The sequence below is a fragment of the Xyrauchen texanus genome, chromosome 39 (assembly GCF_025860055.1).
Source record: "Xyrauchen texanus isolate HMW12.3.18 chromosome 39, RBS_HiC_50CHRs, whole genome shotgun sequence".
In the NCBI taxonomy this organism is placed as follows: Eukaryota; Metazoa; Chordata; class Actinopteri; order Cypriniformes; family Catostomidae; genus Xyrauchen; species Xyrauchen texanus.
In genome coordinates, this window is record NC_068314.1 from 30,642,391 (window position 1) to 30,657,310 (window position 14,920).

The 14,920-nt window shown below is 40.0% G+C and overlaps 1 protein-coding gene across 1 annotated transcript in view; it reads left to right on the forward strand.

Annotated features, from left to right (window-relative positions):
- LOC127632681 (rho GTPase-activating protein 39-like) overlaps positions 1 to 12,174 on the forward strand; it is a 41,564-nt gene extending 29,390 nt beyond the window's left edge. Inside the window, exons 4-10 of the mRNA XM_052111420.1 lie at positions 1,267 to 1,891; positions 3,162 to 3,251; positions 6,436 to 6,509; positions 6,666 to 6,865; positions 10,019 to 10,110; positions 10,219 to 10,388; positions 10,706 to 12,174. Coding sequence (XP_051967380.1) covers positions 1,267 to 1,891; positions 3,162 to 3,251; positions 6,436 to 6,509; positions 6,666 to 6,865; positions 10,019 to 10,110; positions 10,219 to 10,388; positions 10,706 to 10,900 — 1,446 coding nt within the window. The 3' untranslated portion in view covers positions 10,901 to 12,174. The remainder of the gene's footprint in view (positions 1 to 1,266; positions 1,892 to 3,161; positions 3,252 to 6,435; positions 6,510 to 6,665; positions 6,866 to 10,018; positions 10,111 to 10,218; positions 10,389 to 10,705) is intronic.
- Positions 12,175 to 14,920: the final 2,746 nt, after the last annotated feature.

Here is a 14,920-nt window from a genome sequence, read left to right on the forward strand (position 1 = left end):
TAAGGGCAATGATTTCACTCAAAGGAACACTAACTGCTGCTTTGCTGCTCTGACCCATAGCAAAGCTGTAATCTGTCCTCCCTGGGCAATGAATTATATCTGCATTGTTCAACAGCCAGATGCACAGAGAACCATACCTCGAAAACTGCACAAGAATTCACTACTTGATTTTGATCAGAATCAGCTCTTAAGACACAAAAGGGCTATTTTCTGGCTTTGAAACTTTCAGGTGCTGATCATTGCAAATGTTTTCTTATTAAAAGAGGGGATTATATCTAATAAAAAACCCTCAAATCTAAGCTGCTTCTGTTGTGCCCACCTTTCCCCTCCCGTAGTCCTTTGAGATGCATCTAGCAGTGGTCTGCCAGGATAGTGGGTGAAATGCCAGAAACTAGCAGAGCTGCAAAACATGATGCCTATTGAGCAGGAAGGATGGCCACTGTGGCCCATATGGTACCATCTCTGACACAGACGGGGCAGTTGGTTCCTGGACTGGTGTGGTCACTGCACCAGCCAATTGTATGTCTACGGTATAGCCGAAAGGGGTTTGGAGCCTGCTGGGGATTGTTCTGTAAGCTGATGACATCATAGGTCACCTCATTCCCTGGTGTATGAGCACAGTAGCATTTTAGAGCGCTACTTCCCCAAAACCATTGATAACAGATATAAAGATGGATTTTTTTTTACTTATATGTGATCATATGGTTTCATAAATATTGTTCCTATAAACCTCAACTGTAACTGTTTTGCTTGAATGCCCTCTGTGAATTTTGTCATTTTGACCCAAAGTGTCCCAAAAACATTTGTAGCAGGAATGCAGCTTTTCAGTTCAGTGAGAGAGGCAATGACTGCATTAAGGACCTTCTTACAGGACAATATTCCTCTAGGGATGAAAATGAGGCCAATGCTGGATTTGCAAACATTTTTTAGAGAGATGGAAGGAGAAAGACTTGGCTGTATGTTGGTAGAATGACTTTTAGATTGGTCACTTGTTAGTGATGTGCAAAACTACATATTATTTTCTAAATGTATAAGTTGGTGGGTTGCTTGTAAGACTAGTAGACTTGTTTCTTCAGGGGTTTTGCAATTTCAATGTGCTGATCCTGCAATATTTCTCCCCTGCAGAAAAAAGGAGAGGGACAGACATTCATGTTCGGTCAAAGGCTGTCAAACACACTCTGCATCTGTGGAGAAATAACTGCTTTCTGAATTCATTCGTTATATGTCTTTTTCAATCTGTCTGTTCAAACTTTGTTTTTCCTCTAGGCGGGAACGGCGGAACCTAATATTCCATTGGATAGCAGGAAGAAAGGTATGGTAGATAGCCGAACAGGCTCACTTGGGCCTCATCGCCACGCTGTCAGCGATATCAATCTGCAAGGAGGTGATGGTGGAGGTTACCAGCTTTCCTATGCCACTCTCCGTCAGCCCCCACCCCCAGACACCAGCATGGCAGACTGGGCCAGCAAACACCTGAACATGCACACTCAGGGTCTGTTCCGCCGGCGAGTCTCCATCTCCAACATGCTGTCGTGGAATCGCGGCTCTATCAAGAAGCCCATGCTAATGACCAACGACCGCATCGTGCGCAAAGAAGCCTGCGAGATCTTTAAACTTGTCCAGGCATACATGGGAGACCGGCCTTCACGGCTGGACCTGCGCCATGCTGCGCTCCTCATTGTTACTAAGTGCTGGGGCATGCAGGGCCTGAGAGATGAGCTCTACGTCCAGCTTGTGAGGCAGACCACTGGCAACACCAACCCACGCAGCCTGGCAGCAGGCTGGGAGCTCATGGCGGTGTGTCTTGCTTTCTTCGCTCCTTCACCCAAGTTCTGCTGCTACCTGGAAGGCTACATTCAGCGCCACATAGAGCCAACTAATGACAAGAAAAGTGAGTTTGACATTACATTGCTGGGTGGGTGGGTGGGTGACCTGTCTCTCTCTCTCTCTCTCTCTCTCTCTCTCTCTCTCTCTCTCTCTCTCTCTCTCTCTCTCTGAGCTGACTGAGCTTATTCCAAAAAAATGTCTCTGTTGAAAGAATAAGGGGGGAATTCACTAAACCGTTGCACCACTTTTGCGCATGGTATTTCAGTGCATAAACCTACATCTTATTCACTAACCACCCATAATCTAGTTTGAGCAGAAGCAATCAGTGCTGAAATTGCGCTGCATCTTTAGTATGTAAATTAAATCATTGTAATTGCTTTACGGGGCAAACACATCTCCTTTCTATGTAAATTAGGCTCATTATAGATTGCGATTCATTCACAAAAATTGTAGATGCAATTTACATTTACAACATATTTAAAAAATATATGGGTGAACATTTTCTATTGATTATGTCAGCAGTAATTCATTAAATAGTGATCAAATGATGGAGAGAGCCTCATAACCTGCCATATATCCAGATGCCTGTGTAGTCAAGTGTACTTTCAGCATGGTAAAGAGATGATTCTGGTGTCTAGATCTCAATTCTGGAGTAATGCTGTTCAGTCTCGACAGAGTGTGTCAAATTGCGGTGGTCTGCTGCGTCTTCCGCTATACTGTTTAATGCTCAGGATCGGCCCACAAGATTGAATTTACATGTGAAAGTTGTGCCGCTGCCTGATCTGCATTAGTCCTTTAGTGAATCGGCCACTAAACCAACACAGACAGCGCTTTTAAATAGCTGCCTCTTTTACCCAATGCAATTCATTTTTAATGCAGAACAATAAACTGATAAATACAAATAAACCTTTATAGTATTTTTTACATGATGTGCTGAGTTATTAATCAAATTAATTACATATATCAATATTTACTGGGAAAGACCCCCAAATAAAGAAACTTTAGTATATAATTATTAAAATAATTATAAATATATTATAGCTAAAGTAAAGCATTTAGACATTAAAAACGTGGCTTTTGTTAGTCACATTTTTTGTGGTTTTATTTCCTAATCATTGAACGTAACACTATTATTGGCCTACTTTCATCTGCGCTAATTTATTTTGTATGTACAGGTTGGAGCACGATTGTATTTTTAATGCATTATTTTTCATAATCGCTCAAAATTAACATGTTAAATTGACAGCCCTTTTAACATTTAGAATGTTATACAATATTTTATAATAAAATAATTCATAAATATATTTAATCATGTTTTTTTGTCTCTATTGCAGTAACCCAGTTCATACTAGATCAGCAGGATATTAAGAAAAAGAACTCAAAGTCCAGGAAGAAGAGGAAGCAGAACACAGAGGAGGCAGATGGTAGTTTTGCTCTTCTTCTTTTTTTCTTCTTCCCTTTTCTCCCCAATTTGGAATGCCCAATTCTCAATGCCTCATGGTGGCATAGTGACTCACCACAATCCGGTTGGCGGAGGGTGAATCTGAGTTGCCTCCGTCAAGACCGTCTGAGACCGTCAATCCGTGCATCTTATTAAGTGACTTGTTGAGCGTGTTACTGTTGAGACATAGCGCGCATGGAGGCCCACGGTATTCTCCGCGGCATCCACACACAAATCACCACGCGCCCCACCAAGAGCAAACCACATTATAGCAACCACGAGGAGGTTATCTCATGTGACTCTAACCTCCCTAGCAACCGGGCCAATTTGGTTGCTTTGGAGACATGGCTGAAGTCACTCAACACGCCCTGGATTCAAACGTGTGACTCCAGGGGTGGTAGTCAGTGTCTTTACTCTGCTGAGCTACACTGTCCCCCAGTTTTGCTCTTCTTCTTTCTTCTATAATGATGTTATATGTTTAAAGAAATATTCTGAAAATATAAGAATGTTTAAAGAAATATTCTGGGTTCAATACAAATAATTTATTTTATACTTTACACAGAAAAGGTTAGTAAGTGATTTTATCACACTAAAATAATGTTTACACAGATATTGTTTGTCTTGTGGTTATACTTTTAAAAAGTGAGTATTTTAACATTCCACAATTGGCAAACATTCACTTCCATTATAAGTGCCTCAAATTTTGGAACCCAGAATATTTGCCTTTTTTTTTAAGAAGAGGGGCAAATCAAAATAAATGTTTGTTGTAATCAACATTATGCCACAAATGCTGTCGATTACCACAAAAATTAATTTAGATTTGTCCCTCCTTTTCTTTAAAAAAAGCAAGAATTCTGGGTTCCAAAATTAGAGGCACTTACAATGAAAGTGAATAGGGGCCAAACTGCACCTTTTCTGTGTAAAGTTATAGTCAATTTTACAACTTAGTTGCTATGACGATGTAATATCAACAACCCTTAAAACCTTAAAATGATTGTAAAAATGACAATTTAAACAACATTACAGCTCAAATAATACACAGGTTTTAACAGAAGAATGAATGTAAGTGCTTTATAAAAATATTAGCTTCAAATTTCTTCTTTCTGATTGGCTGATGAATCTGACAATCTGACTTTAGTTGCTCATTCATTTGCTCTGTTGAGGGATTCTGTGGAAATTCTGAAGGCCTGACGGGGTGGAGCTCAAACTCACGCTCTGCTTCGGGCATGCAACTTGTGAAACAGTTGTCACACTTTGCTTGTAAGCATCAAGGAATAAATTCTGACTGGATAAACTTTTTGTTTTTCTCTATTTGTTTGTAGATTAATTAAGAGTGGAAAGCATCCCACTGCATTAGTGAGATCGATAATTTGCCAAAGTCAATAAACCCAGTGTTAATTAGCCCTTCTGGCAATACATCTCACGTGTCACTTATCAGTAAATAACAGTGACTCCACGTTGTGGTACTTTGACCTTGCAGCTGTTACCACAATGCTCTCATCAGATTTCTGCCTACATGTAGCCCTGGCAATAACCACAATAAGGATCTCTAGCATTGGGCCTGCAGGCATTCACATTCACTGACTCAGTGACTCACATTCCAGTCTCGAAACCTTTCTGCAATCACAGAGAAGCACTGGCCACTTGAAGGAGAAGGATATGGCTCATGTGTCTGCCTGACCTGCATTGTTTTGTGAATCAGTTGTGAGTCATTTGGTTAAGTTAGATTAGTAGGGTAGATGTCCAGAGGATTGGTTTAACCTCACAAATACTGCTGCAGCTGTAAGCAGTGGGATGTGAGTCACAGTGAGGGATTCTCAGGGCTAGGTCTGGTCTGAACATAGGGAAGGCTTTGTGGAGCTTTTGCTAAGGAGTTTATGGGGATGTTAATTTGGATGCTCTGATGATGGGACTGCTGTTAAACAGGATTTTACTCTTCTCTCTGACATAGGGAGTCACCAGAGAGATCTGTGTGGTCTCATTTGCGGTCTTCCTTTTCTCTGAAACTATTGTTGTTCTTCTGGCTTCCTTTCCCTTTAATGTTGTCTTTAATTTAAATGAGAGCAAGCTGTTGCTTCAGAGCTGGACCACCAGCACTTGAAGATCTGAAATATCAGAATTAAGTCTGTGTATGAACGCAGCAGGATTAGTGTGTTTACCCAGTAAATTAACAGTTTAAGATGAGGAACTTCAAAAAACATGGGTCAAGGGCTAATTTATAGTATGATACAATGTCTCAAATTAGGTGTAATTGCAGTCTGTTTGATTAACAAGAGGCTGTAACAACATGCATGTGTGTCACCTGTTGGCCATAAATCTGAAGGTTGCCGTGTTTGGGGGTGCATTCCAGAAAAGATTCCAATTCTTTTTTTTGGCATCATAAGTTTTCGGCATTAAGATTCACAGAGCGGATTGAACATTCCCCGCTTTGAATTTAACTTTAGAGTTATAAAGCTCTAGTGTGCTCAGTTTTCTGAGTGAAAGCAGAGGAATCCTGTTGGGAAGGAGTGTGAATTTCTCTACAACACTGAGCAAAGTGTGCTGTAAATTAAACTAGCTGAATGTACAGTGAATCCCACTGAAGTGACTCTACAAGCCTGGATTTTGTTTCAGAATCTGACATTAATATAAAATTAATTCCAAGTACATGGATGTCTGCTTCATAGACATGTCCATGGCTCTTACATAACACAAGGATAGGACTGTGCATTCATAAAATGTTACATTGTAGCAAGTCTCTTTCCTTTCCAAGTTCAAATGTTAAACTGGTAAGTCACTATCAGCAGAATGTGTTGGCTGCATTTCCTCCTCACACAATTGTTGACTGAAATGATTATTATATGTTTCCTGCATCATTGACATATTCTTACACTTCTTTAATTGCTATACTGTACGCTGTGATGTCATGATCAGTGATGCCGCTGAACTACCATGGAACCAATTACCCACATTCCTGAAGAATAGACAATTTTGAAACTGACTGATTAGTAATGACTAAGTTCTTACTCTATATACAGCCATTCTTGTAAAACAGGTTTTAATGCTTTAGTCATAAAACTGTCACCGATTAGGCTGTGCAGGCCCTGTGTCTGAGGAAACTAAGAATGTGTCTGGCTTTTACCTCATCTGATAAAAAAATCACTCATGCTTCGTCTCTTTGTTTGTAGCTCTCCCCATCAGCACTTATGCTAAATACTGCTACCGAAAGCTCCAAAAAGTGGCGGTCACTGGCGGGAAAAAGGTGAGTTTCAATAAGGCTGTATGGATAAGGATAAAGATTAAAGCTGGGACAGGTGTAAAACTCTTGCTGAGAACAAAACCCATTTACTGTAGTTTGGAAAGGAGACATGGTGTAAGCGATAAGATTGTAAGAGATTTGTCTCTGTTTCCTATATAGGGTCTCCGTAAACCCACCTTGGAAGAGGTAGACCACAGTCGGCGTGCCATCATTACCCCGTCTCTGTTCGGCAGCTCTCTAGAGGAAGTAATGGAGCGGCAAAATGAGCTCTTTCCAGACAGGAAGTTGCCGTGGGTGCAAGTGCAGCTGTCTCAGTATGTGCTAGCTTTGGGTGGAGCACAAACTGAGGGGATATTCAGGTAAGATCAGCTCAGCTTCTTGCCGATTGTGTAGAACAGAATAGACTATATTTTACTATATTTGTCTCTTAGGAGGGAAGTTAAAAATTGTGGATGCAAAATGGGTTGTAGGGAACAAAAGTTAATCTTGAAGATTTAAAGGTATGGGTTCACCCAAAAATGAAAATTCTCTCATCATTTACTCATCATCAAGCCATCCCAGATGTGTATGACATTCTCTCTTCTGCAGAACACGAATTATGATTTTTCGAACAATATTTCAGCTCTGTAGGTCCTCATGAGTGAATGGGTGACAACATTTTGACACTCCAAAAAGCACATAAAGGCATCGTAAAAGTAATCCATTGCTTTACCCCATATTTTCAGAAGTGATATGATAGGTGTGGGTGAGAAATATTTAAGCCCTTTTTGGCTAGAAATTCTTCTCCCAGCCCAGTAGGTTGTGGCATGCATAGCTTTGTGCTAGGTAAAGAGAACCTATGTATGTCCAGGTTGGTTTGGCTTAAAAATGTGATTTGCACGGAGAGTTTAATTGGTATTGTCACAAATGTAAAATATAAAACTAACTTCACTGCACTCACAAATACGTGATTTGGATTTGAAGCTTGAAGTTACTGCCAATGATCAAACTGTCAATATAAAAAAAAAAAAAATTATTACAGCAACGGTAAGAAACCTGCACAGAGCGAGCACAAACGAACGAGTCAGAAAATGAGTGCATTGGACGAGATGAGGTAAATTCATGACTGACGTCACAGATCCGGGAGATAATTTTGTTATTTCTTTGTAATGGAATTAGTTTTTTTCAACAGCACAAATCGAGCACAAACGATTTGGACGACATGGGGTGGAAAGTGACATCACAGCCCTGAAAAATATTTGTTATTTCTAAGGAATGGAAATAGATAAAGTGTTCATTTTAACGGCACAAATCAAGCACAAACGAATGATACCGGTTCGGATCGATTTGAGCAAGATGGGGTGGAGAGTGACGTCACACAGGCCAAAAAAGAATGCTTAATATCTCAAACACCAAACCAGCACAAACACAGCACAAATTAATGGAATCGTTTTGGTGATTATTTAATTATATGGGGTGCCAACTTCAAAGAGGTTAAATGTAAGTGCTTTTATAAAATTAGAAGCTTCACATTTCTGCCTTTAAACCCTCAAAAAAATTGTCCACATTCACAAGTGCCACTCTGTAACCTTGATTTTTGCTTTTTTAAAGAAAAGGAGGAATGGGTAGCTCAGCGAGTATTGACGCTGACTACCACCCATGGAGTCGCAAGTTCAAATCCAGGGTGTGCTGAGTGACTCCAGCCAGGTCTCCTAAGCAACCAAATTGGCCTGGTTGCTAGGGAGGGTAGAGTCAAATTGGGTAACCTCCTCGTGATCATGATTAGTGGCATGTGGTAAATTGTGCGTGGATCGCGGAGAGTAACATAAGTCTCCACATGTGGCGTCTCCGCGGTGTCATGCACAATGAGCCACGTGATAAGATGTGATTTCCAGGCCTAGAATTTAAATAGAAATCATTTAAAAAAAAAAATCTGTAAAATACACTCACCTAAAGGATTATTAGGAACACCTGTTCAATTTCTCATTAATGCAATTATCTAATCAACCAATCACATGGCAGTTGCTTCAATGCATTTAGGGGTGTGGTCCTGGTCAAGACAATCTCCTGAACTCCAAACTGAATGTCAGAATGGGAAAGAAAGGTGATTTAAGCCATTTTGAGCGTGGCATGGTTGTTGGTGCCAGACAGGCCGGTCTGAGTATTTCACAATCTGCTCAGGTACTGGGATTTTCACGCACAACCATTTCTAGGGTTTACAAAGAATGGTGTGAAAAGGAAAAACATCCAGTATGCGGCAGTCCTGTGGGCTGAAAATGCCTTGTTGATGCTAGAGGTCAGAGGAGAATGGGCTGACTGATTCAAGCTGATAGAAGAGCAACTTTGCCTGAAATAACCACTGCTACAACCGAGGTATGCAGCAAAGCATTTGTGAAGCCACAACACGCACAACCTTGAGGCGGATGGGCTACAACAGCAGAAGACCCCACCGGGTACCACTCATCTCCACTACAAATAGGAAAAAGAGGCTACAGTTTGCAAGAGCTCACCAAAATTGGACAGTTGAAGACTGGAAAAATGTTGCCTGGTCTGATGAGTCTCGATTTCTGTTGAGACATTCAGATGGTAGAGTCAGAATTTGGCATAAACAGAATGAGAACATGGATCCATCCTGCCTTGTTACCACTGTGCAGGCTGGTGGTGGTGGTGTAATGGTGTGGGAGATGTTTTCTTGGCACACTTTAGGCCCCTTAGTGCCAATTGGGCATCGTTTAAAAGCCAGGGCCTACCTGAGCATTGTTTCTGACCATGTCCATCCCTTTCTGGCCACCATGTACCCATCCTCTGATGGCTACTTCCAGCAGGATAATGCACCATGTCACAAAGCTCGAATCATTTCAAATTGGTTTCTTGAACATGACAATGAGTTCACTGTACTAAAATGGCCCCCACAGTCACCAGATCTCAACCCAATAGAGCATCTTTGGGATGTGGTGGAACGGGAGCTTCGTGTCCTGGATGTGCATCCCACAATTCTCCATCAACTGCAAGATGCTATCCTATCAATATGGGCCAACATTTCTAAAGAATCTTTCAGCACCTTGTTGAATCAATGCCACGTAGAATTAAGGCAGTTCTGAAGGCGAAAGGGGGTCAAACACAGTATTAGTATGGTGTTCCTAATAATCCTTTAGGTGAGTGCATTTTATAGGCTAGAAAATGTATTTTATAAATCCTAAACAGTAACAATGAAAAACAGGAAAGTCATGGAAATTCATTAGTGAAAATACACTGTAATAAACTCTGAACGCTAAGGCAGCTGACTTGCTTCTTAATCAATTAATGGTTTAACAGTGTTTTTGTATGAAGGGGCTGTTTTAAGAAACAGGTTTCTTCCTACCTCTGAATACAGCCTCCGAAGGCAGCATTTTCCAGCTTTCAGATGCATCTGCTGTGAGATCTTGTGGGACGTCCTGTGTTGCTGCAAGTTGCAGTCACAGTGCATGCATTCTTATAATGTGCTGTCTCCCTCTGGTGGTCCTTGAGTATAACAATGCAATTTCCTCATTCAGGGTACCTGGTGATATTGATGAAGTTAATTCCCTGAAGCTACAGGTGGACCAGTGGAGAATCCCTGAAAATTTGTCAGATCCCAATGTTCCTGGTGAGTAACTATTTCTTTAATGTCTGCTTGTGCATTTATATTACATACCCAAAGCAAATATTGACTGACACTCAAACTTGAACTACTCTGTACTAATGTTTCCCACAGCCTCTCTGATGAAGCTTTGGTACCGTGAGCTGGAGGAGCCTCTTATACCAATGAGTTTCTACATGCAGTGTGTCAGCAACTATGATGACCCTGTGGCCGCCATCAGTGTAGTGCAGTCTTTGCCTGAGCTCAACCGACTGGTGCTGTGCTACTTCATCCACTTCCTACAGGTATTTGCCATAACACAAAACTGCTTCAAAATGCAAAATGTCCCGTGCCTCTCATATAATTTTTCTATCCCAGCTTAATATGCCGAGACAACTACAAGTCATTCAGAGGTTCATTTCCTCTAAAACTGTAAATGCTTTGTCTCAGTGGCACTGAGGGTCGTATTCGGAAAGCTTTTTTTTAAAAATAAATATATATATTTTTGCAAATCTGTTTGGTGGCATTAATGTTGCAGAAATTACATACTTCAGCTTTAAAGTGTGCTAGCAGATTTTAAAACTCCTTACAATGCTCTGATGTATATCCTAAATATTTCCAGGTATTTGCTCAGCCTACAAATGTTGCCGTCACAAAAATGGATGTGAACAACCTCGCTATGGTAATGGCGCCCAACTGCCTTCGGTGCCAATCGGATGACCCCCGTGTCATATTTGAGAACACCCGCAAGGAGATGTCTTTCCTGCGCATGCTCATTGTACATCTGGACACAAGCTGTATAGAGGGCATTGTTTAAAGTTTCTTAACTTCTCAGTTCTTCTCACTGGCAGTCCATGAATCAGTGATACTCAACCAACCTTCCAGAAAACTGAGAGTTACCAGTATGTGTGACATCGTGTTAAAAAAGAAAACTATTTAAATCCTTGGACAAAAGGACCCTGTTAAGAATGATTCTATATGGGAAATCTGTTTTTGTGTCTCCAGTTTCACTGTTCCCTTCTTCAGTTGTTTAATTAAAAAGTTAACTGTGTGTTCTGTCCACCTCAGTGACATAAAGACTTTTGAAGTGAAAATGTATCGAAAGGAACATGGCCAAATTCTAAGTCCTTCATTCTGTGAGTCATTTTAAGTCCATTGCATGTTCGAGAAATGTTACGATAAACATGAAATGGTAATGGTTTACAATGCCGTTAAATGTAACTTGCATGGATGCATTGCTTTTTGAGCACACAAACACAATTTGCCTGTTTTGTAAAGTAAGTAATAGTGACATTTGTGAGAAAACATTAGTCGTTTGTTTGTTCTGTCAGTAAAGAGTGTTTATGTGTGTATCTAGAATTTAAAAAAAAGATGATCTATGTACAGGACAAATATGTAAAAGATGTATTTTTTCTTGATTTGGTTATGATCTGATTACTAATGATGTGAAAGCTTTAACCATAGAAATTAGATTTGCTTTCTTGACATTGCGCACTCTTAATCAAAAATAATATGCAGTATTTTAAGCAGTGAAATTTTTCTATTTTATTAATTTCTTGAAAACTTTAAATTGATAAAAGGTGTGCGTAACTAATACACCCTGATAATCAGTAAAGTAATTTATGCTAAATTGGACATCATATGGTACATTTGCAGCTCCCATTGGAATTCGACAGCTTAGTAAATCCATTAACATTTGGATATACCACTTTAAGTTTGTAATTGAATCAAATTTATGTGATAAGAAAAATATATGCCATTCTATGATGCCTATAATATAGAAGTGTGTGTGGGGGGGGGGGGTGGTAAGGTAAATTATGTCAATCACAGGTACCCATTTCTGTGTAGACTGTTTAATTAGTCTGTTCATGATCATTTCTAATTCTAAAGTGCATTGTGTTTTTTGTATGTAAATAAAGCTTGTAAATAGTGCTGCTTATTTCTCTGACAAATAGATAAAAGCTAAACATTTTGTATTTAGTATTCATGTACTATATGCTAATTATGTATGATCAAAATATTCTATACAACCATTGGATTGTGTATGTATTTTGTGTGAAATGGATATCGTATAAGTACAATAAAGATTCATAGAGTTGTATTTGGTGTAACGGCTATTTGTTTCATCTGTTTAGTTATGGAAAAATGTGTAGAATGTGTTTTAAATTCAAAATAAGTTTTGAGAAAGCACTATATGTTATACCTTTATCATATATGCCTATTAATATGTTATTAAGATTTATTATACATTACCGAAATGGTTTTTGGCCCTATAGGCCTGTACCTCAAAACTAAGCTACAACTAGACGTACGTATTCATGTACACGTGAGCCCAGCGACACAAGTGTGTCTTGTGCATCTCGCGCACAATGTGGTTACAATTAAAGATGCTTTAGCACATGCACAATGTGCTTTTATAGTTAAAGAGGAGGAAATAATTTGAAAGGTATCTGGTATCTATAGTATTTTTAAATACTGGTTTGATCAGACTTTGTTGAGGACCGAAAGTTTAAAGATGCTGTGTTAGAGCTCAGCGAGTATTGACGCAGACTACCACTCCTGGAGTTGCGAGTTCGAATCCAGGGTGTGCTGTTCAGCCAGGTCTCCTGAGCAACCAAATTGGCCCGGTTGCTAACGAGGGCAGAGTCACATTGGGTAACCTCCTCGTAGTCACGATTAGTGGTTCTCGCTCTCAATGGGGCAAGTGGTAAGTTTTGCGTGGATCGCGGAGAATAGCATGAGCCTCCACATGCTGTGAGTCTCCACGGTGTCATGCACAACGAGCCACGTGATAAGATGCGTGGACTGACTGTCTCCGAAGCGGAGACAACTGAGACTTGTCCTCCGCCACCTGGATTGAGGTGAGTAACCGCGCCACCACGAGGACCTTCTAAGTAGTGGGAATGCTAAGCAGAGATATTCTCCTAATAATCTTTGTGTTCAGCAGAAGAAAGAAAGTCATTGACATATGGGATGGCATGATGGAAGAATTGTAAATTTTTGGGTGAACTACTCTTTTAAGAGTAGGCCATCTAAACATGACTCAACATCTTATAAAAAATAAAAATAAGGTTTTTACTTTAAAAGAAATGTAATTCACGAGATCACTGGTTCATATTAGCTAGAGCGCATAAGGGGATATTTGTCGTTATGTAATGAACAACAGGACTGCGCTTGAAAAATGAAAATTCTCTCCTCATTTACTCATTCCATGATGGGGTCGCTATCCTTTTCTGCATATCGCTGTGCTGTTTTGTGGCCCGTTTTGCATAAAGCGGTGGCTCATTTTAGCTTGTCGTGGCTCATTAGGCCCGTTTCGCGGATGCACCACCAGCCTGCTCGGTTCTCCCGCTGGCCAGTCCGCCCATGATCGGCCCCAAAGTGCGTCGGCCCACCAGGAAAATGCCGGTATGCCAGATTGCCAGTCCAGCCCTGCCCAAGCCTATTAATTTCTGACCCTACTGTGATGTGAAAGTGATGCTGCGTCAGGCCTGTTGTCATTGCTCTGATTATAACTTTGTGGATCACAAAAACAACAGAATTTTATTTAGTTACTTTTTTAGTTACTTTCTAAAATTGCTGTTTTGCATTACATCAACACGTGTTTATTCAGTAAGAGGTGAGGCTAGTCAAATAAATTCTGTTCTCGTCGGTACATGTTTTTCCAGGGTTTTCATGTGAATGACAAAGTCCTTGCCAGTTGGTCCGATTGTCGATTTTATCAACAATTTATGGTAAGCTGGTGATGCATTTAATGAAATAAACGTGAACAGATTCTTCAGGTCTTCAAAATATATTTTTAATAAGTGATTCTAATGTGTTTAATCGTAAACTAATTAATCCCACAGCAATCCTACACTGTTAAATTCTTCGATGGTGCGCTCCAGACACTCAAAGTGATCCATGTCAAGCCTTTCACCACAGAGGTTCTTTTTAGATTTTGCACTTCTTTTGTATATGTGCATTGTGTATTTCTGTTTTACTCTTTCTTATAGAGATTAAACATATTAACTGACTGAAATGGTGAGAAAACTCAATTTTGATGACAGAAAAGGACAAGAAATTGCAGGAAATAGACTGCAAGGGTAAAGGCATGGTAGAACAGGCTGACTGGGTTCTGAAGGAAGAGAAGGATGAGGGCACTGACAGGGATGGAGAAGAAGGTTGACAGAAGAAAAGAAGAATTTAAAGTGGGAAAACTGGCCATAAGGACAGGGAACACCGTGAAGTAGAAAATGTGAGTATAAAGGAAGAAAATGAGGAGGGAGAGAGAGTCTTTGAGCAACTAGGGCAGCACAACTACAGTAAGTTATTTTGGAAAGACTCAGGACATGAGGAGGCCATGGTGAAGATGGAGGCACTGTGATGATTGATTCATGTGTGAATTATAATGAGGGGGTGGTAAAGGGAAATGAGACAGAGGAAGCAGAGGCTCAAGTGGAACAAAAAGTAGAGGAAATCAATGACAAGTTCTTCCTCGTGACAGAAAGTCATAGAGGCAGCAGATAAGAGGTACATTCAAAGTTTACAAAATACTAGATATTAACTTGGTTAATTTCTGTGAACATACTAACACCAACCAATTAAAGATCAAGTTCAACTTTAAGAAATTATCTACAAAACAATTACTGAAATTTTTAAATAAATGTTATGACCTGGACATGTGATGAGTGTTTGGCAGGATAGCTGGAAAATATAACTTTATCTTCTCTAAGGAAGAGAAGACTTGCAATGGCATGAAGCAGGAAGAAAACTGATTCAAAGGTGTGACTATATTTTTTGTTTTTATTCAGAAAAGGTGCTATAGTGGTACGCAACACATGTGCTCATCTCTTTC